The sequence below is a fragment of the Sturnira hondurensis genome, unplaced genomic scaffold, assembly GCF_014824575.4.
Source record: "Sturnira hondurensis isolate 20B ecotype Veracruz unplaced genomic scaffold, ASM1482457v3 Scaffold0014436, whole genome shotgun sequence".
In the NCBI taxonomy this organism is placed as follows: Eukaryota; Metazoa; Chordata; class Mammalia; order Chiroptera; family Phyllostomidae; genus Sturnira; species Sturnira hondurensis.
In genome coordinates, this window is record NW_028087067.1 from 2,304,339 (window position 1) to 2,329,730 (window position 25,392).

General features: G+C 60.7%; 1 protein-coding gene across 6 annotated transcripts in view; it reads right to left on the minus strand.

Annotated features, from left to right (window-relative positions):
- ARHGEF10 (Rho guanine nucleotide exchange factor 10) overlaps positions 1–25,026 on the minus strand; it is a 45,005-nt gene extending 19,979 nt beyond the window's left edge. The window contains exons 1-16 of one of the 6 annotated variants that reach the window (XM_037063377.1): positions 24,871–25,026; positions 20,926–20,995; positions 18,269–18,424; positions 17,383–17,670; positions 16,151–16,214; positions 15,108–15,184; positions 14,372–14,428; positions 10,867–11,027; positions 8,669–8,783; positions 8,059–8,165; positions 6,369–6,446; positions 5,408–5,587; positions 4,955–5,071; positions 4,110–4,202; positions 2,979–3,149; positions 1,412–1,557 (exon numbers count right to left, since the gene is read on the minus strand). In XM_037063377.1, the coding sequence (XP_036919272.1) occupies positions 1,412–1,557; positions 2,979–3,149; positions 4,110–4,202; positions 4,955–5,071; positions 5,408–5,587; positions 6,369–6,446; positions 8,059–8,165; positions 8,669–8,783; positions 10,867–11,027; positions 14,372–14,428; positions 15,108–15,184; positions 16,151–16,214; positions 17,383–17,670; positions 18,269–18,424; positions 20,926–20,962 (1,847 nt within the window). In that variant the 5' untranslated portion in view covers positions 20,963–20,995; positions 24,871–25,026. Of the gene's footprint in view, positions 1–1,411; positions 1,558–2,978; positions 3,150–4,109; positions 4,203–4,954; positions 5,072–5,407; positions 5,588–6,368; positions 6,447–8,058; positions 8,166–8,668; positions 8,784–10,866; positions 11,028–14,371; positions 14,429–15,107; positions 15,185–16,150; positions 16,218–17,382; positions 17,671–18,268; positions 18,425–20,154; positions 20,161–20,638; positions 20,673–20,925; positions 20,996–24,870 lie in introns of those variants that run through there. The other 5 variants (XM_037063379.1, XM_037063378.1, XM_037063376.1 and 2 more) reach the window with 5 other exon arrangements.
- Between the last annotated feature and the right edge of the window lie 366 nt (positions 25,027–25,392).

Below are 25,392 nucleotides of genomic sequence, written 5' to 3' on the forward strand. Positions count from 1 at the left end.
AAGCCCTTTCTTCACTCCCAGGCACAGTGTAGCCCTTACAATAAAACCAAATCCTACCGTGGCTAAAAAACACACGGAGCGGGTAGAAATTAAGTGAAAAAAATCCCACGGCCCATACAGAGCCTGCAAGCAGAGAAACATGAGGCTCGCTGGACAGTCAGGCGGGGCCTGCCGGGGGGGGGGGGGCGGGGAGACGTCTCCATTCTTTCTCTGTGTGACGATGACACCCAATTTTTCTTCAAGGTGCGTGTGTTTTAAGAAAAACGAGGAGAGCGAGCCAACACGCTGGGTGCTGCACACGGGACACCTGACTTGCTGGGAGCCCTTGGCCCCAGCCACCGCCCCTCTGAGAGCTCAGGGCTCCCAGTGCCAGTCCCAGTCCACGCAGGAAGCGGAGGGGAGCAGCGCCACTCAGACATGGAGCCCCAGCAGTGTGGGCTGCGTGTGAACATGCATGTCTATTCAGACACGGCTTTCCTCCTGCATAAACAGGGGCCTTGTGCCTGTGGGGCTCCAGGGGCCCCACTCCTCCCAGGCTGGACGACTGTTTTCACAAAGTCAGGGGAAGGAGGCACTGGGATCGAACTCTCAGGAGCCCAGCTGCTCAGGGTGACCAGCCACCATCGGCTGGACGCCACCGTGGCAGGTGGCAGGCCAGGTCTGCGTGGTGGCAGGGGTGCGAGGGTGTTGTCAGTGGTGAACGTCTAACCACCTGCTCTCACTGCAGCCCGGGGCTCCGACCGGCCTGGCCACCGGCTCCACAGCGGGAATACGCCCAGTGGAGGCCACTTCACGCTCCCTGGTCTGGCCCCCAAAGCTCACAGACGCTGAGCTGGCCCTCGCCACCATCCCGTGGGGCCCTAACAGCCTTCGGCTGGGTCCCCAAGGCAGCACCACCAGCAGCGAGCTTTCCGTTCCCCTCGAACCCGTCACTTCCCCACGTCTGGAGACTTTTCACTCCTCGGCTGTCCCCCACCAACGACAGAGTCCCATGAGCTGGAGAGCAGCTCAGCCGTGGAGCCATGTCCCGTTCGAGGACTGCCGAAGGGCACGTGCTCATTCCCTGGTTTACACGGGTGTGCACGGGCCCACTTGGATGCCGCGGGAAGCACACTCACCACGCGCAATTACGGAGAAGCAGCCAAGGAGAGAGACCCAGACAACAAGAACAGCAGGAAGGGGATGAGGGCTGAGCAGGGTTACGGAGAAGCCCAGCTTAGTTCCAGCCTCGGCCCCAAGTTCACAGAGAAACCACCCGAACGCCCCCAGTTCCTGCCCACACGGACCGGGTGGCACAGGCTGGGCCCCTGGAAACAAGCCAGGCTGGTCCTGGAGTTCGCCCCCCATCGCAGCCAGTTCCTACATCCGGACATGGGGCTCGGACCGCGCGAGGGCAGACCCTCGTCCTCACCGGGCGCCGACCGTGACACACATCAGCACATCATTCAGCATCAGCAGCCGGCGCTCCTTGGTTTTTGTGATTTCCCCTCGGTCGTTGTACACGGTTTCGATCACGGCGTCGGATCGGATGAGGTATCGGTTCCCACTGCTGAGGAGCTGAAGCGTGGACGCTGTTAGCACCGGGAGTTTGTCGAAGCGCAGAGGACACACGCAGCCCCACCCGATCTACGCCTACAGCGGCAGGGGCTTCGCAGGCATCTCTGTCCCGCGACCCGCACGCTCCCGCCCGCACGCCACGGGAGTACTAGAGAGCTCGGAAGGTGGCTTTTTGTAACCCGAAGTTTACAGACAGGCTCCGCAACTCCGAACGCCGAATCTCACTCCCTGCGAACACATTCGGGGGCGGAGCCAGCCCTGCAGACGGGGGCTCCCCCTGCTGTCCGTCCCGGAACGTGGGCAGCGCCCCGAACAAACTGGCCCTTCTTCCCCCCTGACGTGCGGCTGAAGCCCACCTGCTCTGTAAGGCGCTTCAGAGCGAAAGCGCTCCCTCCCCCGCAGACGGCACAGTGAGACAGACCCCTCAGTCGTGACCGGTGCCCCGTCTTACTTCCCTGAGCCCTCAAAACACCCCCGGCTCCCTGGAGAGGTGCTCCCTGTTCCCCAGTTAAATGACAGGCCATGGAGGGTCAGACTATTAGCACAAGGTGGCCCCCTAGGAAGTCCGGAGCCCTCAGGGCAGAACCTCCTGATCTCACCCTGCACTGCCCCCCTGGCCCCCCGAGGTGCAAGCCCCACCCTGCACGCCCCCCAGCTCTCCGTGCCGCACGGCCTCCCGACACCCCAGGACCACAGGGCGGCATGAAGCTATACAGACACTACCACTGAATGTGAGCCTCTGCTTATAAAAAGTCCTACAGAGATCACCTGTTGCTTCAAACGCATCTTACAGTTAAATTACTGAACGTCCCCACCTGGCAGGAAATGAACCCTACTGACAGAAGAAGGCTGATTTGGCGATAGCGCCCATTCTGTGGAATTATTCAGCCCGGCTCATCTACACCAGCATCCTCCTGTGGCCCCAGGAACCGCACGGTGAGGCGGCGCCACGTCAGACCACGGCACAGAAAAGCCACTCGGCGAACAGGAAGCTGGCACCCAGCTTCGCTCGGGAACCGCGTTCGCCCTGCGCTCTGCCCGGTTTCGCACGGTCTGCCCTCTTAGCCCAGGCACAGATGGATACCAACAAAAAACGTGAAGTGTGTGTGATGCACTACTCGTGAACATCTCAACGGAAGCCCTGCATTTGAAAGCACAATTCGGCTGAGAGAGTGGCTCTTAACCCTTTCAGGGGTCCAGGGTCCATCTGAGGAGCTAACGAACCCGTGAACCCCTCTTCTGGGGAACGCAAAGACTCTGGAGCTGAAGCCGTGTCCGGTGCCGGGACCTGCTTGCAGCTCCATCCGCCCCGGGGGCCCCGGGCCGAGGGAGTAGTCCCCACTGCCCCAGAGGGCGGCAATCAGTGGCCTGTAGGAAGAAGCAGAAGCAACCTCAGCCCAGAGACAGACACGCTCAGCAACCTTGTTCAGGTATCTCTCGTTGACGGCTTTTGCTATCTGTTTGATTTCGCAGCGTTGATCCGCGTCTCTCTTCCTCTCATTCAATTTCTCCGCTAACGTTTCGAGCTCCGTCAGCGCCATCTGCAGAGGCAGCCTGTCTGGGTGTCCTGGGGACGTGCTCTTCAGCATGTCCTTTGGGAGAAACGAGGCAGAACGGAGAGGTGACCACCTGCGGGGGGGAGGGGCCATCTTGCCTACAGACCCCCAGCCCCACCAGTGACCTCGGCATGGCCTAGGAGGGGGACAATGACTCAGCTACTTCTGGGAGAGAAAGAAGACACGGGGGAGGGACACACACTAAATGAAACACGACCTGGCTGCACACTTCAGCGGCTCCTGCAGAAACAAAGCTCACTGACTACGCGGCCCTGCTCATGAAGAGTCCTCAGTCAGTGTGGGCCCGTCAGGCCCCGGGCAGAGCCTCCCACCTGACTGCACCAGGACCCAGGGAGGGGACGGCCACGTGCCTGGCCCCCCTGTCCAGACAGCTGCCCAGTGCCCCGAGCCGCTATCCTGTAATAACCACCCTCGGCTTCACCCCAGGGCGGCTCTAGGCAGAGACCCTGACCCCCTGGGGTTTCTCAGCAGTGAGGGGAAGGGCCCCTTCCAACCACAACCAAGGTCATGCCGACGCGGCGCCTCTTGGAGGGCCCTAGGTGGCTTCAGGGTGGGGAGCTGGAGGGGGGAACTGAAGTGACCACAGTGGCCAGTGATGTGGGTCTCAGTCACACACCTCCTGTGTGGAGCCCCTGAGACAACCCTACAGAAAGGGTCTGGTGGGGTTTGGGGTTGGGGGGCCGCACAGGCACTGGCAGCCACAGACCCTGCCCACTCCCCGCCCACACAGCGGTGGCCCAGAGTGGCAGCCCCTGTAACAAACCAGTGAAGGTCGGTGCCTTCCTGAGTTCTGGGGGCCCTTCCAGCCGGAGGAGGGGTGCAGGGGCCCCAGTGTGGAGGCTGCGCTGGACAGACCAGATGACCTGGGACCTGCCACTGCCTCTGGCATCTGAAGTGGGGCAGGGCCCTGAACCCCCAGTCGGCCAATGCCCAGGGGCTCGGTGCCTGAGCTGAGCCGCAGGGCGGATGCGGTACCTGGAGCAGCAGGATGAACTGTGGGAACCTCTGGATGGGCCTCGTCATCAGGCTGTAGAGTGTGACACGGTCCGGGCTGGACTCCTGGGCCTGCTGCGGGGACGTTGGCCACACTCACCTCCGGGCAGCAGACTGGGGTGCCCCGGCCACGCATGCCCACACACGGCCCCTCCAGAGGGAGTCAGTGCCGCTCAAGAACTTGCGTCCGTGTCTGGAGGGCCTGGCCCCCCTGGCCGCACACACGCTCCACCTCCCGTGCCCTCGGGCACACCTCTCGCCACCTGGGCCACGGGGCCCTGGCTGCTGTGTTAAGGGCTCCTGTGCCAGTTGGCGGGGCTTGTCCTTTTGTGAGTTAGTTTAAGTCCTCTCGGGACTGAGTTCCTTTCTGACATTGGACAACCACAGAGAAAGTGCAGTGACGAAGGGAAGGGACGGGGACAGGAGGGCAGGGGAGGGAGGGAAGGAAAAACACTGCACAGAACCGCAAGTCGGGGGTGCAGGGCCTGGAAGGCAGCCGAGCACCAGAAGCCCAAGGGCTACTTCTGTTGTCCCAGCATTTCGCTTCGAGATCCGACCTTCACTTTGTGACTGTGCAGCCAGCTGGCCACCCGTTTTTAGGATGTGACAATAAAGGTTATTCTTAATGGCTGTGCTACCACTAAAAATTCATCGTTATTTGCAGCATTGACCCCATACTTCGGGCACTGCTGGAACTAAGATCTTTATAATGAGCAAGGTTCCACATTGAGACGTCAGGTTGCATAAAACTTCTTCATCACGTACTGTGCCACGGAACCTGTTATCAGATGCCATTAAAACCCCGAAGGGGCGGGGGAACTGCTTGCCTTCAGAAACTCCAAGAAAGCGGGCTTCGTGGCGCAGGTTTTCTTGAGGATGGCCACGGCAGTGCTGAAGTTGTTCACGTACTCGCTGTAGGCGTCCAGCACCATGGACTTGGAGAACTGAAATGCAGGAGGAGCCGAGACGTGTCAGTCACTCGAGGTCCACACAGGCCCTTCCTGACCCACCGTGAAGGCCCCGAGACACACTTCATCACAGCTGCGTGTGACTTCCTAAGCCTGTTAGGCGTTAAGTGGCTGGGGACCTCACTCTGCTGAGCCCAGCGCCCCTCAGACATCCTGGTTCTAAACCATGGCAGCTGCGTGCAGAGGTGGCGACTGCAACTCCCTCCGAAAATGCCCCCTGACCCACACTCCCCGGGTGCTCCTCCCCTTAGGGCAGCACAGAGGGGCCCCAACTCCCTGGAGACACTGGGGCTGGGGGCGCAGCTCCCTCACCGAAGCGACGAAGACGTCACCGATGGTCTCCACGGCGTCCCACTCGGCCACGCGGCTGGCCAGCGCCATCTGGAACAGGCGGTGGCACTGCAGCACCTCCCTGAGGCGGTGGAACACCACCTTCAGCTTCCGGTCGCTCAGGATCCGCGGCTCCATCTCGGCCAGTGGCCGCTCGTACTGCTGGTGGGGACAGGGGACAGAGGACAGAGACGGGAGGTGGAGGCACCAATGTGCGAGGTGCAGTCACTCACTCTGTCACCCGGCCTACGTTTCGGATCAAACACGTCCATCAGAGCGTGCCTATGAGGGGAACCGTTTCAACAGGCTTAAGGGTTTCGTTTTCCAGAACATTTTTTCAGTGAACATGTCTCATTAATGCAAAAATAAAAGAGCCACTGGAAACCAAGGGTTCCCTGTGAGGGACAATCGGGCCCCCCCAGTTTGGACTGGTGAGGACACGCTGCACACGAGTCTTTCTAGAAACGCCCCTGGCCACCGCGGCCCCGGGGGAGCAGCCGCCTTCCCAGGAGAAGTGACAGGCACGTGTTCAACGCACTCACGACGTCGGTGCCCTTGTGCCTGCACATCTGCGGTGGACTTTTCATGGATATCACTTGACTTTGGACAACAATATACAGCACAGGCGGCAAATACAGGCCCACAGGCCGAATCCGGCCTCCACCTGTTTCCGCCCAGCGGCAGCACCCAGCTCCTTGCCCCCGTTAAGGGGCATTACATCTATACAGCCCTAACCTTACACTCGGCCCTTCCAGGGCAACCGTGAGGCTGATGTGGCAACGAGCCCGACACCCCTGGGGTACAGCCACAATATTTAAATTCCTTTGCGAATCCTGCAAGTTCAAGTATTTCATGACTCACACATATAACTACATGTGTGGGACAGACATACAGGTAAAGGTAGATCGGACACACACAGGGTCCACGCATGACATCCAGGTACCTCCAGGATCCTCGTGAGGGCGTCCACGTAGTTCTTCTCACTGTCGACGATGGAGCCCAGGATGCACCTCCTCACCACCTGTCGGGATCGGGAGGCACACGGCGGGGACTGCTTCACCCAAACCCATTCCACTCCTTCCCGAGGCTTGTGGGTAAAGTGTTTCAGGTTTTGTTTTCAAAATAGCAGGTAAGTCAAATCTCCACAGGCGTACGTAACTAGCATTACAGGCCCAACCAAGCTGCTCCAGTTACGTAATTTTCAACCCCAAATTATAAACTGTAACAGCAGCAGGACACGTGTGCCCACAGCGACCCTGACAGATTCATTCACTAGAGCAACAATAACAAGCCGAGTTCCCTCACTGTCACATAGGTGCCCACACTGAATTACACGGTTTACGTGTAAATAAGCATTAAAAACTGCTCGTCTCGACTCGGGCGATGCTGTTGGAAATACTCGTCCAACAAAACCACTGGGCCAAACCCAGAAGAAAACAGCCCCTCTCGGGAGGTGGGGGACACACTCTTGCGACGACCTCTGACCTCACAAACACGCCCCCCCCAAAGTGGAGATCTCGGTGAGTGAATTGCTGACATCATTTCCAGGTGCAGAGCTCGCCACGGCCGAAGACTCGGGACTTTAAAATGCCGACCGCACTTTGGGCTCTCACTTCCCTGCACGTTTCTGGCCAAGGACGACACGTGTCACTATCCTCAGGGCTAAGCAGTGTGGCGAGTCAATTGTGCCAATAAATGGAAAATGGATAAAGTCACAACCAGGCTGGCGCTGAACCACATGCACAGGCACAGGTGAGCATACTTGCACATGCACACCCACACCCCAGCACAGCCACCTCAGGGCATGTTCGCCCCTCACAGTGGCCCAGCGCCACCTAGTGGCAGGGGCAGCACCTCCCACGAATAATTATTGACAAGGCAGAGGGGTTCTTCTTTACTCAAGTCACAAAGTTAAGGAAAAAGCAACCCTCTGAACACTTAGGAAAGAAAGTGATGTCCTTTAGACAGAGTGGCTGTGTCCGGGGTTGAAAGCCACGCATACAAGCCGCACCCCACAGCCCCACCTCACACCACCCCGCTGGCTGCGGGCAGAGACCCATCCCCTGGGATGGGAGTCAGTCCCCAGGTCAAGTCGCTCCCCACACTGGCGGAGGGTCCACTCTAGGCCAGCCCCCCCCCAGTTTCAGGTCCCAGACCACCTACCTCAAGTCTGGGGTGAGACCGTTTGGGGTCTGATTTAGGAATTACGTTTATTTTTTAAAGTCCTGAGATAGTGCTAACACATCGGGTCAAAGGACCCGAAATTGGTACAAGACCATTTAACAAAAACACAAAAACCAAACCAAAGAAATCCGGCCTACATGCTCTCCTTGTAAAGCACCCACCACTGTGTAACTAACCCCGCCCCCCGAACCCAAGTCCCACACACGCTCACACAGAGTCACGAGGGGAGCGGCTTTCAAAACACGGAAGGGCCGGATCGGGTGGACCCACGCCGACCAGGGCGCCCGAGGCCCCTGCTGGGTTAACCCCTTACCTGCCGGGCAGGAGTGGCAGGCGGAGGAGCTGGGTGGAAGGGGCGGAGGAGTAGGAGCTGGGACAGCAGGGCTCACCAGCCAGCACTCGGACACTCAGACATGCACGCAGCCCGAGGGCCCGCCGTACCATCCCACCTGCTGCTGAGACAGGCCGTCGGGCATCGGGGTCAGCACGGCCTCCGGGTGCCGGCAGTCCACATCGATGAACAGGCTCTGCTCATCCTCCCGGCCGGGGCTGCGGTCTGCGTGACAGGCAGGCACTGGTCTGACACGGAAGCGAGACACCTGACGTTGCCCCGAGCCCTCGAAGGAGCCATGGGTTTCCGTGCTTCCTGCCGCTGGCAGGAGCCGACGGGCAACCTCCAGGGACCCGAGGAAACGCCCTGCCCACCCGAGAGGCGCTGGCCAGTGTCTGGAGAGTTCCCGGTCTGACTCCAAAGGGCAGAGGTGCCATTTGAACGTCCGGATAACAAAGTGGGGATGACCGCTCCCGTTTACGTGACCTGACTCCCACAGCCAGGGACCGAGAAAGGCCACGGAGGAAGACGGATAGCCTACCGACCCTCGGGGTCACGGTCCCTCAGGGATGCCCGGCATCTCCTGACCCGTCCCAGTGCAAGTACGAAAAAGCACAGGCTCCCAAACCATCAAGTTTGGAGGAAGACTGACCAGACCAACTGGCTGTCCCCATCGGGTCCCCCTGTGTGGGGACCGGACCCCCCAAGGTCTGGGGACAGCCGCGGACCTTGAGCGGTGAAGGACTTGGTCCTGATGAAGGAGCGGCCCCGCTTGACCGCGGCCTTGGTCTTCTCCAGCCCGTCCCTGGTGCCCTCCTTGGCAGCCTTCACCAGCTTCTGCATCTGGGGGGAGCGACAGCGTGAGGAGCCGGGCGCCCCTGCACCAGCCTGGTGCTCTTCCACTCGGTTTGGACAGAGCACAGCCAGGGGTGCGGTCTGAGAAGCCCCCCGACACTGGCTGTTCGGTCGGGGGGCCTCCGTGGCTGCACCTGTGTGGTCTGCGGTTGGTTGGCTGGTTGGTTTGTAAAGTGGGGGGAGGGGGACTTGAAGGACAGAGCCCTTCTCTGACGGGGTTACAGAAGTTCCTGCTCCGTCTCAGTTCAGTCCTTACTTTTATCAGGGCTCCGACCAACACACACAGGTTTGCAGACCTGCAGGGAGAGGGACAGAAGCCCCCAGGTGACGAGCCACAAACCACATCCGGGAAAGGGAGGACCCTGCAGACACCGGCCACGCCCGCCCCTCCCCCCACCCCAGGGGCTTCAGTCACGGAGCACCGGCACCCACTGCAGTAACGAGACAGAGCTCAGTGGCTGCGGACAGACAGAGGGACAGTGGAGGGGTGCAGGACCAGGCAGACTGCGCCCCCGGGGGCCCTCTGTGTCACGAAGGCCACGCCCCACCACCATGGAGTTTGCTGACTGCGCTTCCCCGGAGCCGGAGTCCCAGACTGGCTGCCAGGGCCCCAGGTCCGTTCCGGTCCTGAGAACACTTAACGTCCCGGGCAGCAGAGGAAGCCCGGGTGGCCTTGTGCCCGGGAGGAGCCAGCACCTTCAGGGAGACCAGTGGGCGTGCAGTGCACGGTGCCCTGTCCCGGGCCTGAGTCTGTGGGGTCAGGTGTGGGCCCAGGGGTGCAGTTTGCTCCCCGTCGCCCCCTGGGAAGCAGCTTCTGGGTGATGTCACACATTGTACCCCAGCCTGACCCCCTGGGGGAGCCCTTTAATTCCCATGCCTCAGGTGCTTCTCCAAAATGTCTCCCCAGAGTGTGTTCCACCCACTGAGCCCTATCAGTTCCCAACCAGACCCCCTGCACCCCCAGCCCCAGGACCGCTCCCTGATACCCCCTCACACTGCAAAGCCGCCTGGGCCCCTCTGACCCAGCAGCCCTTCGGCGTGAACCCCAGCACCCTGCAGACAGGCTGCCCAGCACACCCAGCCCCTCCCGCCCCTGTGCCACCTCCCCCAGGCCCCCGCCTCACTCGCCCCCCCAGGCCTGGCGGCTGCACCTCATCTTCATCCTGACCCCGTCCTGGCTCCCTCCAAGGAGAGTCAGGACTGCGGACAGCCAGGGGCTCACCCCCCACCACCCCCAGAAGGGACGGACACACCGATGTGCACACTTTGCTCCGATCTGGGAGCCGGAGCTCAGAAACCTCCCAGAATAAAGCAGCGGGAGGCATTTCTACGCGGCACACTTCCAGGCTGGCGACATTCCACACACGTGCACACGTCACAGGGCATCAGATAAGTAAAAGGTTAAAGGGGGCATCGCTCGATGGTGGCCCCTGTGACACAGTCAGGGACTAGCCGTCAGCACGTCAGGGGTGCCCCTCCCACTCCATCAAAGGGCAGCTCGGAGCTTCCATCCTTCATGACCAATGTCACTGGTGGTGAGTGCTGGACACCCTGAGGCCAAAGCACCCCTTGGAGGACCGAGGCCTGGGCAGGTCCTCCTGGGCAGACCGGCAAGGGTCCGTCATCATCGAGCAAAGTGGGATCTGTGTCCACAGCACACACTCAGAGCTATTTACCTTACTTTTCGGACTGTAAGATGCACTCCCCCCACCAAATTTGGGAGGAAAATGCAGCGCGCGCGACCCTGCTCCTGCCTCCTGTGACCACACCCCACCGCCGCACCCCCAACAAGCCAGGCAGGTTACAGTTGGACTGTAAGACGCACCCCCCCAAATTTGGGGGCAAAGTGCATCTTATAGTCTGAAAAATACAGTTCTTTGTTAAAACACTGAGGACTGAGTGCTTTCTTAGGGCCTCTGAGTCGGTCACAGTGACACCTGAACCCCCGCCACACTCACCCTGCGAAACAGGGCGCCTTCCCAGGATCACAGGCCACGCCCTAAGAACTACTATTTAAACGCTCGAGAAGCGACGCCCCTGGACGCCGGGCCGCAGCCGGCGGCCCTCTCACCTGCTTCCGGTGGCTGCTGCGAAGGAAGGAGCTGGGGACCCCGCTCCTGCACTCAGAGTCGCTCTGCTCCTCGTAGCTCTCGAACTCGCTGGAGCTCCAGCCGCACTCCAGGGAGCTGTTCCCGCCTTCCTCCCCATTCACGTCGTCGTAGATCAGCTCACCTGGTGGTCGCAGGCCTCAGTGGCGTGAGCACTACAGCCCCTCGCTACTGTTCACGCCGCTTGTCATTTCACACACACACACACACACACACACACACACGGGCGGGGCGTGCACGGGTGTCAGCAAAGCAGAGGGAGCCACCTCTGCGGAAAGCAGGGTGTTAGGTGGGCCCGCGGGGCTTGGCTGCCACTTCACAAAGCGCTGAGAGCCCCGCCCGACTGCACCCCGAGCCCCGCTGCTCCCCAGAAGCCACGACTGTGACAAATGATGTGCTGGCCACGGAGAACTTCCCACAAGGAGCGGTTTGGGTTTAGATAAATGGAAGGAAGCCCACTGGACGGAGGGACGGGCGGATGGATTCAAATAGGAACCCAGAGGCCTGCTGCAGACCAACTGCAAATTGGGCTTTTGTGCAAAGAAGGCCCTACCAAGACCTGTGGGTAATCTATAACCACATTAGAAGGGCTTCATCGCACCAGTCACTTCAGAACTGGTGACGGACACACCAAGCCTGGTGACAAAGGCCTCCCCACGGAGGGGACCCGTCAGGTCTGACAGGCGCACAGCTGCAGACCCTCCGTGGTGTCCCGGCCTCGGGCACCCCCGGTCACCGTCTGCTGACAGAGGCCTCCTGGCAGGACACTGGCCTTTGGTCACACCACCCTGGCAGTGCGGAGGTGGGCAGCCGCCCAGGAGCGCCCCGACTCTCGAGCACCTGGGCCTCTGCTTGTGAAGAGGCCCAGGGGCCCGCGTCTGTGCTCCCTGGGGGGGGGGGGGGGGGGGGGCAGCAGCATCCACAGCCTCATGGAACGCGTGCGTGAGTGCAAGCTTCTGTCGGAAAGTCTGCGGCAGATTTTAGGGCCGTGACCTCCACCAGGCTGTCTCCTCTCCAGTTCCTGACTCCGAGTGGCCCCCAAATTGTAGGGGACACTGAGATGAGGTCATGGATTCCTGCCGGCAGCCAGCTCCTGGAGGCACTGCTGGGACGGTGCCTGCCAGTGTGGGCCCAGGCGAGGTGGGGGGGACCCTAGTATTCAGAGGGTTCCCCCGGTTGGCGTGGGGACTGCTGGACCAGACTTCCTGGCATTGTTTGGGAAATTCGGCATCAGGCTTCCGGCGACGGGGTTGTGAGTTTACTTGGACATCCTGACGTGGGGCATGGGTGTCCCCTTCCAGGGTCACAGAGGGGCCGCCCTGCAGGCTGTGGCCTTGGGGTGGCCACTCGGGTCCGGGAGCGCCACCTGCTGGCTGACCGGCTGAGCGATGGATGCGATACCTCGAGTTGTTAGGAAGCGTCTCATTTGCTAAGTGTCTTAATTTATCAACGAAAAGTTCATGGCACCCTGTCTCCTGGTTTTCCTCCATTCCTCCCGCAGTCACCCCTCCTGGGCGACCCCTCCCTGACACCCTGGTGCCCTGACGAACGCCCTGCGGGCTCCTCCGCTCTGCACTCCTCCCACTGCTGGTGGCCCCCTGGCTTCACCTCCTGGCTCAGGGCTGGGTCACCCTCATTCCTCCCTCTGCGCTCCGACTGGGCGCCTCTCCCTGGGCCGAGTCGGAGGCCGAGCTCCTCACGTTCCACCTTCTCTTCCGAGCAGACGCTGTGACTCCTCTGGCTCCTCACCCGCCGAAACCTGCCTGTGAGTTTTTATGTGATGTTTTTGACATCATTCAAGTCGAAATGCTTTCCAGCTTCTGCTCTGGCGTCACCCTTGGCTGTGTGTGAGTGGTGTTGTGGACTGGTTTTTCATTTTTCTCACGTTTGGGCTTCGTTTCACGGATCCAGTTTTCCCCAAGGAGTGAGGCCTGAGTACCGAGTCTTCGACACCTGTTAGCACTTGCCTTGGGGCATCCGATTGCACAGGTAAGGGTTGGAAGTGTCCCGTGCGTTTGGAAAAAATGTGTGCCCTAAACTGCCAGCTTCAGGGCTCTGTATGCGTCTTGTAAGTTGACCTTGTATTGTGTCCTTCTGAAGTTTACTGACTTCATACCCGGACTCCTGATGCCAGAGAGCTTCCAGTGACAGACTTACCGACTCCTGGTTCCATCCGTCCTGTGTGCTTCACACACTTCAGGCAATGTTGTCAGGTGCATGTGAGTTGAGGCTGTGACACCCCCTTGTGAAGGGCTCTGGCAACATCTTGTGCTCGCGCCGCCCAGTCCCACCGGCTGTGCTGTGGGCAGGAGTGGCCCACACTCTCTTTGTACAAGTGCGCTGTGTGCTCACGCAACCTCTGCAGCACACGCCTGGCTTTGCCACGTTGTCCGACCTGAGAACTCCGTTTACTGGCGACTGCGGTCAATCTACAGGTCCTGTGAGGACTAATGTAACTGGACTGATTCTGCTGCCTTTTTTTCATACAATATGCCGTGCTTTCTTATTTTATGTTTTCTTTTTGTCTACCACTGGGCTTTGCTCTGATAGTTCAGAAGCTAATCTATTTCTGTTCTCTTAGTGACGACCCATGACATGCACGCCTGAATGACCGTTACAAAATCAACCCTACGCCCTCCTCCCGAAAGACGCACACCCGAGGACCCAGGGGCAGCCGCCGTGTCCACCGTCACCCGCCCGAGCCCAGCCCCTCGGCGCCGGGCCAGCGCTGGTTCCTGCTTCCCCACAGACCCCCCAGTTCATTCGCTCGCTGTTCTTTTCCGCTTCCCACCACGATCAGCCCCCTTTTCCTTAAAATTCAACAGTACACGTTCCTCCAGCGTCCGTGAGTGGAAAAGCCCCCCACTGCCCGGCTCCTTCACAGACTTTGGCTGGATGTGGGAATCTGGGCTGAGATGCATGTTCCCTCCGCGCTCGGCAAACGTCATCGCCTCCCAGTGCTGCTCTTCCTCCCAAATTCCGGCCCCTTGGAGGGCAGCCTGCTCCCTCTGTTGTGGCTTTTCTGGGGCTCCCTGTGGGGGCGGAGCCAGAAGCACCCACTGCGAGGGCCCAGGGACGGGCTGAGGGACACTCAGCCTGCGTGGGATCTGCACTTAGTGTTTCCACAACCGGAGACTTCCGTCTCCAGTTCTAGAAAGTCTCTGTAAGCCTGTCTTCCGTTTTCTCGCTGACTAGACGCAGGCTGGCACTTCTCCGAATCCGCATCTCTCACCTTCTCTGTCCTACTTTCCGTATCTTCAACTCCTTCGGCCTCTTTGGGGCGACTGAAGCAGAGACCCTCGATGGAGTGTTATGACATAAACACGCACGCGTGCGCACACAGCACTCGGTAGCACTGAGACACAGTAATGCAGGCAGAACATGCATGCAGCACACGGGTGTGTCCATGTGCCAGATGGAAGGACTGCAAGGCTGCGGCCCCCACCACGTGTCCCAGACAAAGCAAACCTGGCTCGGAGTCGGAAGTCTCCCGCGGCACGTCGTCGTAAACGGCTTCTTCGGGGTCTGGAAGGAGAGGAGGGAAGCTTTCAAAACCAAACAGGACCCACGGAGCACAGGGTGCCCGTCGCAGGGCCGCCACCCCCACCACGTCGCAGTCCCCAAAGCAGGGTGCTCTTCCTGGGGCGGCGTCCTCCTAGGATGGCAGGAAACCGCTCTAAACGGGCCTGTGGTGAAACATGTGCAACAGGGAGCCGTACGGTGTCCGGGGCAATTGATCCCACTATGTGACGTTTGGCTGCACCTCTCTGTGTGGTTCTTTCAAAAACCGTAAGTTTCTGGCATTAATGTGTCCTGACGTAGAAAATACAGAGTGTCAGAAACCAAGGGGCAGCGCCCCAGTGGCAATACGAAGGGGAAACATCCCACAGACCGGTGACCGTGAGGCTTGGTACCCTGGGGACAGAAGGCAGCCACATGGACATATAGAAATGTCGGACTCTCAGGACAAAATTTCTCCGACAGTGTCCATTATGTGGAACGCTGGTTTTCTTAAATAAAAGTGGGAGCGTCCTCTGCAGCCAGAGGCGGGTGCTGGGTGGGGACGCCTGGGAGGAGGCCAGGGCTGCGGAGTCGTGCCCTGCACGGCAGGCGAATGCCCGAATGCCAGAGCTCTGAGCCCAGATACTGGGCACAAGGCTCTTCGGGGGCCATGACGCAGCGGCCCCCCAGGTGGGCTGCTTACTCTCCATCCAGGCGGTGTTGGCCGGGTCCGCCACCCAGCGGGCGAGGGCGCTGTCCTCAGCGGGGGCCTGATCCTCACTGTGGGAAAGCAAACCATCAACCACCGCCCAGCGCCCCTTCCCCTCACCGGGCCGCTGCGTGTCCCCAGGGGACCCAGATGCTCCCACACGCGCGGGCGGCGTGTTTTCCCAGATAGGGTTCCGACGTCCCGCATTCAAGTTTTCATGCACAACCATCCCCGAGTGAGCAGGCGCTCTGCCCCCATCCGAGTGCCCAGCACGGTGTCTGTCCCGCAGGAGCACAAAGAGATTCGGCCCCCATTCCAAAGGCCCGAACCATCCCCTGTCCCCACCAGGCCTTGCAGCGGCCCCTTCGTGGGCCACACACCCGCCTCACTCCAGGCACACCCATGGTGCGCCAGGCCAGGCACACCTGTCACGCACCAAGCACGCCCACCACACTCAGAGGTACGTGTTCTAAGACCCGGTAAAACCTAGTCTTTGTCTCTGAAGAACTCATGGTCTAGTGGCAGAAAGGTCACGGGAAACCACAGCAAGAGCCACAGAAATCGGACACAGTGCCCCTGCTCACGCCTCTGGAAGCAGAAAGGAGGACACTTCAGGAACCGCTGAGGCGGGGTTTCCAGGGGTGCATAGGAGTCTGCCTGGGGCTGGGACCTTCCTGGGCACACCCAGCAGACGAAGCAGCAAAGGCGACTGGCCTGAGGGAAGGCCCACAGTCACCTCCGGCTGAGGGTTCCAGGTGAGCCCTGGCTCAGACAGCTAAAAACGTGCTTCCCGTCGAAGACCCTAAGCGTCTCCACTCGGGAGGCCAGGGAGCACGGACCTGCCCCGTTTCCACACGGAGACACTCTGAGTGTCTCTCCGAGTCCTGGCGCTCGGGAGGAGCCCCCGGGGGCGGGGCAAGAGGGCTGTCGGGCACACAGAAAGCTGAGGGCCACCACGGGGGCCTGGGCAGCGCCGTGCCCAGCGCTCCAGAGGACCCATAGGGCGCTCAGAATGTCCCGGTGGGATTAGCAGATACCTGTTCGCGGGGTCCTCGGAACTCAAAGAGTTAAACTGGCCGTCTTCTGCCACTTCAGGGGTTTCTGCTAAAAAAAATTTGTATCACTCGACGCTGATGAAAGTGCTGAGCAAGTTGATATTCATCTTTAAAATGATTGATGTTTTTTACTTTTATTGACAATAAGCTTATCCTAACCAAACGATGTGAAGTGCTAGAGCCCAGGTTTTTTAGCTTCTGGATAAAATGTTTTCCGAATGGGATTATAGTGAAGACTGATATGCGAAGGTCTGATGAAACGCCCAAGTGAACTGACAAAGAGTCGGAACTACACACCACCCCCTCCAGCCCTGTTTCCGAAGTTTTCCGGGAAAGTGCGTCAGTGATTAATTTGAAAGCGTCCGCTTGGCAACCTCGGGAGATTTTCAGGAAGAAATACCCACATTTGTGATGTCTGACAACGAGATGTTTCCCTGCTCTCCTGTGGGCACGCACACGCAGGCACAGTCATTCCCACGCTCGCACACACCTGTGCACGCGTGAAGTCTGTCTCATGCCCAATGACAGGGACAGCTTGGGACAAAGGCCGTGGTGCTCGCCCACGGGCTGCCACACTGGCGACGCTGCCCCACAGGCCTCTCGGAAGGAATCCATTCTGCACTAGGAACCGCTCTTGGCCGCTCTGGACCTGCTCCCCAGGTAACCCGGGTCCAGGAGAGCTTGCAAGGCCCACCCGCAGAGAGGCCCCCTCGCCCAGTAGGAAGGGGGGCACTCGTCCTCGGCAGCAGGGATCTGCCAGCAGCCCCCCGGGAAGCGCAGGGTGTTACTGGGTGGTTCTCGAGGCCCCTGAGTGGTCGGGCGCCTCCCCAGGGGGCACAGGTCTTTCAGAAGAAAGGCCTTCGGGGAGACACAGGCTTCTGGGCCCCATGGTCCTGTGCGCAAAGACTCCAGTCCCGCAGACTGGCCCCGGCAGGCAGATGCCCGGTCAGGGATGGAGAGGGAGGGCGCACACGTAAGGACTCTTTACAATCAAGGGAGATACATGCGCCCACGTGCACAGGCTTGGGGACAATGGGGGGCCGGAAGGCCAGGCGGGGGGACTCCCAGGTCAGACTCTACCTCAGAGTTTCCCAGACAACGGGCTCCGAGACCCCCCTGCACTGGATCCTGGCCCAGAAGAAAACGGCCTGGGGCCCAGGGGCCACCTTTGTAAGGATAGGACAGACGCAGGTCACAGGGGACGGGGGCCCTACCTTCCTCATCCAGGGACGCGGCGCACACCACCACAGGGCTGGAGTAGGCGGGCAGGAGCGCGGGCAGGCTTGAGGGCACGGCGTAGCCACAGGGCACGGGCACAGAGTACCCACTGGGCACCGTCGGGCTGGCGCCCTCCTCCTGGGCCTCGGGGGAGGGAGGTGGGGGCTGCTCCTCCTGGAAGGGCGTGATGTCAATGACGGAGTAGGGGTTGACTCTCGCAGGGACCCCAAGTTTGGTCGGCTCCATCGGCAGGCCCCCGTCTGCTCCTGTCCCGGCTTCCCCTCCTAGAGGCAACCACGAGATCAGGCCCACCGCCTCCTGCAGCGCTGGCTCCCGCCCCTGCCGGGTCCCAGGTCCCTGGGCCTGAACGGCCAAGTGCAGAGCACTTGACTTCGGGGACGGCACACACCAGGGCAGGTGGGCACCGGGGCCCGGCAGCTCCTGGGACGGCCACCCACAGACACAAGGAAGTCAGAGCTGCCGGGCGGTGGGACCGCTGGCTGCCGAAGGCCTGTTGTGGACACGGCACTGCAACGCGCCCAACCAGCCCACCAGCCGTGAGTGCGGCAGCCGGGTCCCCCCTCCCAACGCTGAAACAGAAACTGAACTCGTCTCCAACCACCTCAGTCTGAAACTCTCTCAGTGTCTTTCCGAGAGACAGGGACACCTGCTCCCTCCAAATAGAAAGGAAGGAAAATGGACCAGACGAAGATCCTGGAGACAGCACGACTCACAGAAACTCCGCCAAGTCACACAGAGTCACTTCCGCTCCGGCCGGGTCCCAGAAGGGTCACAGCCCTTGCTGGGGACAGACACCCCCTCCCCAGTGGGGCTCCAGCTGCAGGGAGGTGAGGGGTGGGTGGCCTGGTCCCCGGCACTCACCTGAGCCGGTGGTGGCTGTGGTCCCCACAGGACTGCCCACAGGGGTGCCCGGCACACGCCTGTCTGCCTCCGGAGCCTCATCTCCGCTGTCGAAGTCAAACTGCTCTCCCTCCTCTTCCTCCTCCGCGTTATTGTTAGCGTCAAATTTGGCTTCACCTTCCAGTTTAAGATAAAGACACAACAGCGTTCACACTCATTCCCAGAGAAACCGTCTTCACACTCCTGTAAACAGGCAGCTCAAGGTGACTGAGCCGCCCCACTGCGCCCGCCGGAGCACTTCCCACCAGGTCCAGCCGGCGGTCAGCAGCTCGGCTTCCTCCCGTAAGACCCACAACTCAGTCAGGGAAGGAAGCGGAAGGAGGACGGCAAAGCCCTTTCCACACCGGAGACGCTGACACTGGGAACCCCAAGATCACTCAGATCCTAGCGGGGTGCCACACCGCTGGGGAGCAGGTGGCTAAGGCCCTGCTTCTGGTCCCAACACAAAGGACCCCACCAACAGGGACCTGGGGGCTGCAAGCTTCCTGTCACCACCGGGGACAACTGTGTCCCAGAACGCTCTCCTGGGGAGGGTGGGAGACACGAGGCCTGGATGTGAGGGCTTTCACGTCCCACCCAGTGTGGGTCCACACAGCTGTGATCCCAAACCACCCTCGGGGGGACGGCGGGGCACTATCTTTCCCAAATGCTTTAGCCCCGGCCAGGTGGCTCAGCAGGTCTGAGCGTCATCCCCAATGCGCCAAGGTTGCGGACTCAGTTCCCGGTCAGGGCTCACACGTGACTCAACCAATGATGCTTCAGTTAGAGGAGCAACAAAGTGATGTTTCTCCCTCAAATTTTATTAGGAAAGAAAATACACAGCTGGAATTAAAATGTTGTAAAATGGTATTAAAATCCTCTATGCTGACCTGTGTTTTTCTGTATTACATATAAAATGCTTTGAAATTATCAGTACTTTCTTTAAGCAGACAGGCGTAGCGGGGTCATTGGTTTGCAGACGAGCAGGCCCGGAAGAGACAGGCGCGGCAGTAGAGCTGGTCTGACAACCTGCACTTCCCCCAACAGTTTCCGTGGTAACTTTACACTAAACAGTAAACAATTGGAAAGTACAAAGTGGGGGCTGTGGCAGGGGCATCTGTTCCCCAAGATGTACCTACCCTGTGATGCTGTAATGGGGGTCCCCACAAGCTGTCACCCAGGCCTGTCCTCCTGCCCTCCCACTGATGACCGGGAGAAAGAGGCACTTTCGGTGCCAGACGTCTGGGCGGCTAGAAAGCCGGGCAAAGGCAGAGCAAAGGGTCCGAGGTGGGAAGCGGAGCCAGTGTGAGCCCGGCCGCCGTCTGCTCGGTCCCAGATTGGCAGAAACAAGCGCCTCGGCCCTGGGTCCAGGTGTCCCCGTGAGGAGGGGACGGCCATCCTGGGTGAATCACCAATGTCCAGGTTTGGAGGCGCGTCGTCTCCAGGTGGGGAGACCACAGACTGTCCACCTGGGTCTGTCTGGGAACTGCCTTCCCCGGGGGGCTGTGCGAGGCCAGACGAGGCTGGGGTGGCTCCAGAGACAAGGGTGCCGCCCTCCCTCACACCCCTAACACTGGAGACGGTACAGCCGGAGCCCGAATAGGACCCATACTGCTGCCTTCAAGCTGGTGTGCCCAGCATGGTGCCCAAGGAAAGGAAATTCAGGTGGCCTGTTTTAGTGACGAAGGTTCTCCCTTCTCACTGTAAGTCACACGAGTTACAAAGTTTCCCACCCTGTTTGACGCAAGTCTGGAGGGATTCCAGGCTGTCAGAGCAGAGGGAGCACGGGGGGGGGCGGTAAGGGGGAGTGAGGCCCCATCTCTGCCCTGAGCCCGTCCTGACCGCCGCAGCGCCTCCGGCTGCAGGACCTGCAGCCCCCAGTCCACCCGAGTGACATGGGCCCACCCCCCACAGGGGAGAGCGGGCTGCGGGGCTGGGGCACACACCACCCCAGGACTGGCCCAACCGGGAACAGCCTTGAAAGAGAGTGAAAGAACATCCATTGCTAAGGTCAGAGATAAAAGCCACGCATTTTGTCCCCAGGCCCTAGAAAGCTGTGGTTACAATGTGTCTGCAATAGGGTGTTGCTCTTACTTCCCATGCAGGCTATTCGTTTTTCATCTCTCATTGTTTAAAAGCAGAGACGAGGAGAAGAAAAAGTGTTTCAGAGGCGGCAGCTGCCACGGCTCCTCCAGCAAGGGGCTGCTCACAAGTCCCTCCCAGCCTCCCCCTGGCTCTGGGTGTCACCAGGGTGGCCGTGGCCTGTGCTGAACAGCGACATCCCCCAGAACAATGCCACCCCCTCCGAGGCCACTCCCCAGGGGTCGGCTCACCCCCCTCTGTCCTCGTCACCTGTGTCTCTGAGGCTCATGGGCAAGGTGCCAGCATCCCCTGCAGTGCGATCCTGGCGTGGACACAAGCATACCGGCTGACGGGACAGGATGAGAGCTGGGGACACACGGCTCAGACACAGGGAGCAGTGAGCCCAGCTCCACAGCCTGCTGACCGGAGGGCAGGGAGTCCCCAGAGAGAAGCCAACCCCGTGTCATCTCATGTCACAGCCACTGCCACCTCTCCATCACCACACTGTCACTGTCAAGGTCTCCGCTTGCAGACCTCCAGGCCCCTGCAGTCCTTACCTTCGGGCATGGGGGTGGGTGGCTCTGGAGGGTCCATGCCACAGCTCTGAAGCCTGGGCCCTGGGCAGCCCTGCGGGAGGAGACAGGCAGTCAGAGCAGGTGGGGGAGCTGCCCAAGGCCGGCAGGGCACCCAGGGACAGCCTGGGGGAGATGCTGGTTCTGAGTCACAAGGACTGGGTACCTCCCACACAAACCTGGGGGCAAAACCCAACAGAGTCCTGCCAGCCAGTCTTCACCAAACCGGCCTTCACCGGGGCAGGGCGTGGGAGCCAGGGCCTGACTTCTGCCCCTGGGGTCATGGCCAGACCCCTCCCAGGCCACACTTCAAATCCCCTGTTCCCCACTCCAGGCCACAGGCTGAGAGGAGAGAGGAGCACGCAAGTTGCACCTTTGTCCTCTTCCTCCTCCGACCAAAATTTTGGGTTTTGAGTGAAGGACTGACTAGACCAAAGCCAGCCACTTTCTCCAACTGCTCTGTGCGTCTGCTCCCTCCTCTCTTTCCTGCGTGTCGTCTCCCCGAATGCCGGCAGGAAAGCCGGGTCGGAGCGTAAGTGCAACACCAGCTGCATCAGGAGGAGAAGGGCCCCTCGCCGCTGCCCTCACGGAGACAGGCAGCTCCCTGCTTTCGGGGCTGCACCATCGCACCCGCCCAGCTCCCAGCAGGGACCCGCACAGTCTGCTCCGGTAGCCTCGGCTGCAGAGGCTGCCTCCCTGGACCTGCAGGGATCCCGATGGCACAGCAGCAGGGCGGCCAGGGGAAACACAGACTGCCGGGTGGGAGGGCACTTACACCAGCCCCCAGCTGCCACAGTCCTGGCTGCGCCCTTAGCCGCCATCTGCACGCTGCCCCAAGCACCGGTGGGGCCAGGCCCTGGAGTCCTGGGCAGCCCACCTGGGTCTGGGTGCCCGCCAGCTCGGCGAGCTGCCGTCACCTGATGAATGGGAGGCTGAACTCTGCCTGCCACACGCCACTCACCTGTTCCGTCACCTGGCAGCTGCCTGGGCTGGCCGGGGGCCAGGCTCAGACCTGCACACCCCGTGCCTTCCACCAGAGCGCAGCACCTGAAGCCAAGGTGCTCTGGTCTCTGAGCAGCGTGCGCTGGGCGTGGGCTGAGCTGACTCGCAGACCCCACGGGAACCCTATCCTGGCTGCTCTGCTCAGCAGGTGCCCCACACTCTCAGGCTGAAGCCCACCAGACCCCGGCCAAGCAAGCCCGTGTGCTCAACCCCAACTGCAGCTTCCGGAGACCCAGGCCCACAGGGCCCTGCCGCACGCGGTGTGAGGGCCACTCTGGCACCAATCCTCTCACTCCAAACACTCCCACAGGTCCCAACAGGCAGAACCCTGGCTGAGGCCGGGGCTCCTTCCCCATCAGAGAAACAGGCAAATAATGCAAACAGCAGCTTCCCATAAGCTCACCAAACGCAGCCCTCTTTATCCATCCCAGTGAGGGGTCACAGAAGTCCAACACGCACGCACGTATGGGGCTCTGGAATTTGAATGTGCGCTGCTTTCTTTAACACCAACAGTGACGACCGAGTGAGAGGGTCTGGTCCCCACTGCAGACACCATGTGCCTGGTCCAGATCGGAAGCACGGCCTGGGCCTGGGGCACCCGAGGCCTCGCCGCCCAGCCATCAGGGTGGGGAGCACTCGTTCCTTTACTTCCGCAGTGACTCACGGAGTCGAGATTCTGGGGCCGAGACTGCACCCCCAGTGGGCAGCCCCATGAGAAGCCGGTGCCTGGCTGCTGCCCCGAAGCGCAGCGAGCGCGGGACCCTGAGCACGCCGCCTTCCCCGCGCCCCCTCCCGCCACAGCCATGCTCGGCCGCGACAGCGGGACAGTGCACCCCACTTTAAAAAGCCACTTCTAGTATCGGAAGGAGGTTCACAGAAGAGAGAATTCCTTTACTATTTTAAAGTTTTTTAAACATTGTTTAATGCGAACAACGGAAAACATCGGCAACCCACAGAGAGCCCTCTCTGCTGGCAGGTGTGCACACCTGCACCATCCAAAGCCGGGCGGGAAGCAGAAGGGCTGGCGCGCCTGGGACCGGTCATTTCCGTAAAACGACTGGTCATTTTGAAAACTCCCACACAAAAGCAAACAAAGAAGCAAACGCAACCTTCTGGGCCTGGCAACTTTGGAAAGGCTGCCCTGGGGTTAGGAAGAACAGGCAAGAGGGAGATGCCAAGAGAAGGTCCTGTGCCAGCCTGCACCTGCACCGCACCTGTTCTCAGGTGAGCCCACTCACAGCACAGGACACCTGAGTCTGCACCTGAGACACAGGACAGGCAGGGCCACCCGCTGGGCCTGGCCCTGAGCCACACCCCCTGCTGAGCGAAACCATGGCCTCAGCTCTGAGACTTTGCCCAGTTTCCCTGGACCTGGAACTCCCCTCACCTGCAAAGCCCCCAGAACATCGTCCCCTCCTTCTTCCGAAATCACCCTTCCCGGAGGCTCCGTCAAGAGTGGTAACCCTGCCTCAGAAACCTTTAACCCCTGGGCCCCCCGTGTGTCCTGTTCCACTCCCCTCACCCTTTCACCTGGGCAAACGTGAGCGCACAAATTAAACGTTCACACGCTCAGTGCCTGGCGATCCGAACTGTCCATCGCCGCACGTCTATGATCTGTGCGCAGGAAGAGAAGAGTGTCCTGTACAACAGGGCTTCTGAGTTTTCATGACAACGTTTTCCAGAGCGATTATTCACGGAGTGGCACAGCCAAAATCCCTGCGTTGTTCTCTCCCTCTCACTTACTCCGAGCACTTTCAGGTGCCTCCTGGCCACCCTGTGAGTGACCCAGAGTGACAGGAACTCCACCCAGGCCGCCGCCCCCCACACCCAGGAGGCCTCCTTCCAGAATTCCCAAAGAGCTTTCCTCTAACTCCCCCTGCCCCCAACCCACCCCAAAACGGAGAAAATATGCATCCCCAAATACCAAGAGGATGAATTTGGTAAAACTACAAAGCCAGGCTCAACTTTTATAAGATTAAAAGCTCTTTTGAATAAGTGCATTGTGCCTCTTGCCTGATCGTCTGAACTGAGACGGAGGCACTTATCAATTATGAAGTGACTTGTCTTACTGCTAAGAACCCAAGCATAGAGGCCTATGTCTCACTCCAAGGCCACGGGGTCGGAACCGCAGATAATGGCCATTCGGTCACGACCCGGGCCGAGCAAATAAATGCCGTCAGGGCTGAGGGGGCAAATTATATTTTAAAATACACAAACAGTTAACCGCAGCTTTCTTGTCCAGTACGAGTCACTTCCTACAAGAGATGTTTAAACTATATTTTAAGCCATACATGAACCGTGAAAACGTTATCTCCTGCAGTGTCCCCGCCGGAGGGCCACGCAGGAATTCCGGAGGAACCGCGGGGACTTCGCTTGCTCTGCGGCTCAGCCAGAGGGAGGAACGGAAGCCCACTGCACCGGGTACCGAGCGCCTTTCACCTCCAGCACAAGTCGCTGCCCAGAACTCGTCTGCTGCCTTCCCAGGGCACTGACATCCTACGAAAAGCCGAGGCGCCCACTCGGATTTCCAGGTCCAACACTTGGGGTCGCCCAGAGGGCAGAGGGCGCAGGGCCCGGGGCGGGGGCATCAGGGCACCTGCCGACCAGCGGCTGCACCCCTTTGGCTTCAGCGGCAGATTCCTGGGAGGGGACGCTTGGCACCCAGGAGTCTCAGTAACTACCCGCGTCCCCAAGTGGGCCGCGGACTGTGCCTTCGCGGGGAACGTCCAGTGACTGCTCCCCACCCAGACGCCTCAACTCATCCCCGCGCCGCGTCGGTGGGGTCGCGCTTTCTCCCGCCTCCAGCGCCCGGGTCCCGACTGCACGTTCCCGACTGTCCGTGGAGTCTCGGGCCCACCGCCGTGGTCCCCGGGGGACTAGGACACCCCGCTGAAAGTGGGGGGCTACTCCCAGGGCCAGACCCATTACCTGCACTGTGCCCGGACGACAGGGGCCACCAGCTGAAGTTGGGGGGCGGCTCGCGGCCCCGTTACCTGCACTGTCATTGGTGGGAACAGGGGGCACCCCGCTAAAGTCGAGGGAGGCCCGAGCCCGCGACCAACTGGCAGACTCCCGCTCCCTTCCCTCCTGGCCCGCACTCACCCCGCCCGGACCCCCGCCGCCGTACCTCCGAGCGCCCCTCTCCCCGCCCCGCGTCCACCGCCCCGGGATGCGCTCCAGCCCCGCCCACAGGGAGACAGCTCCACCCCTACGTTCTGATTGGCCCGTTCGCACCACACCAGGAGCCCACTGGCTGAAGTAACTGCCCGTTCCTCGGCTGCGCCCCGCCCCCGCGCCCGCGCATTCCTGAGGGGCCACGTGGCCGCCCGCGCCCCCCCTCCCCAGCCGCGGCCCAACGCCCCGCCCGGCCGCGCACGCGTGGGCGGGGGGCGCGGGACCGACCACCCGAGGGCGCCTCCCCTTCCTTCCACGACGCGCCTTGCCTGTCTC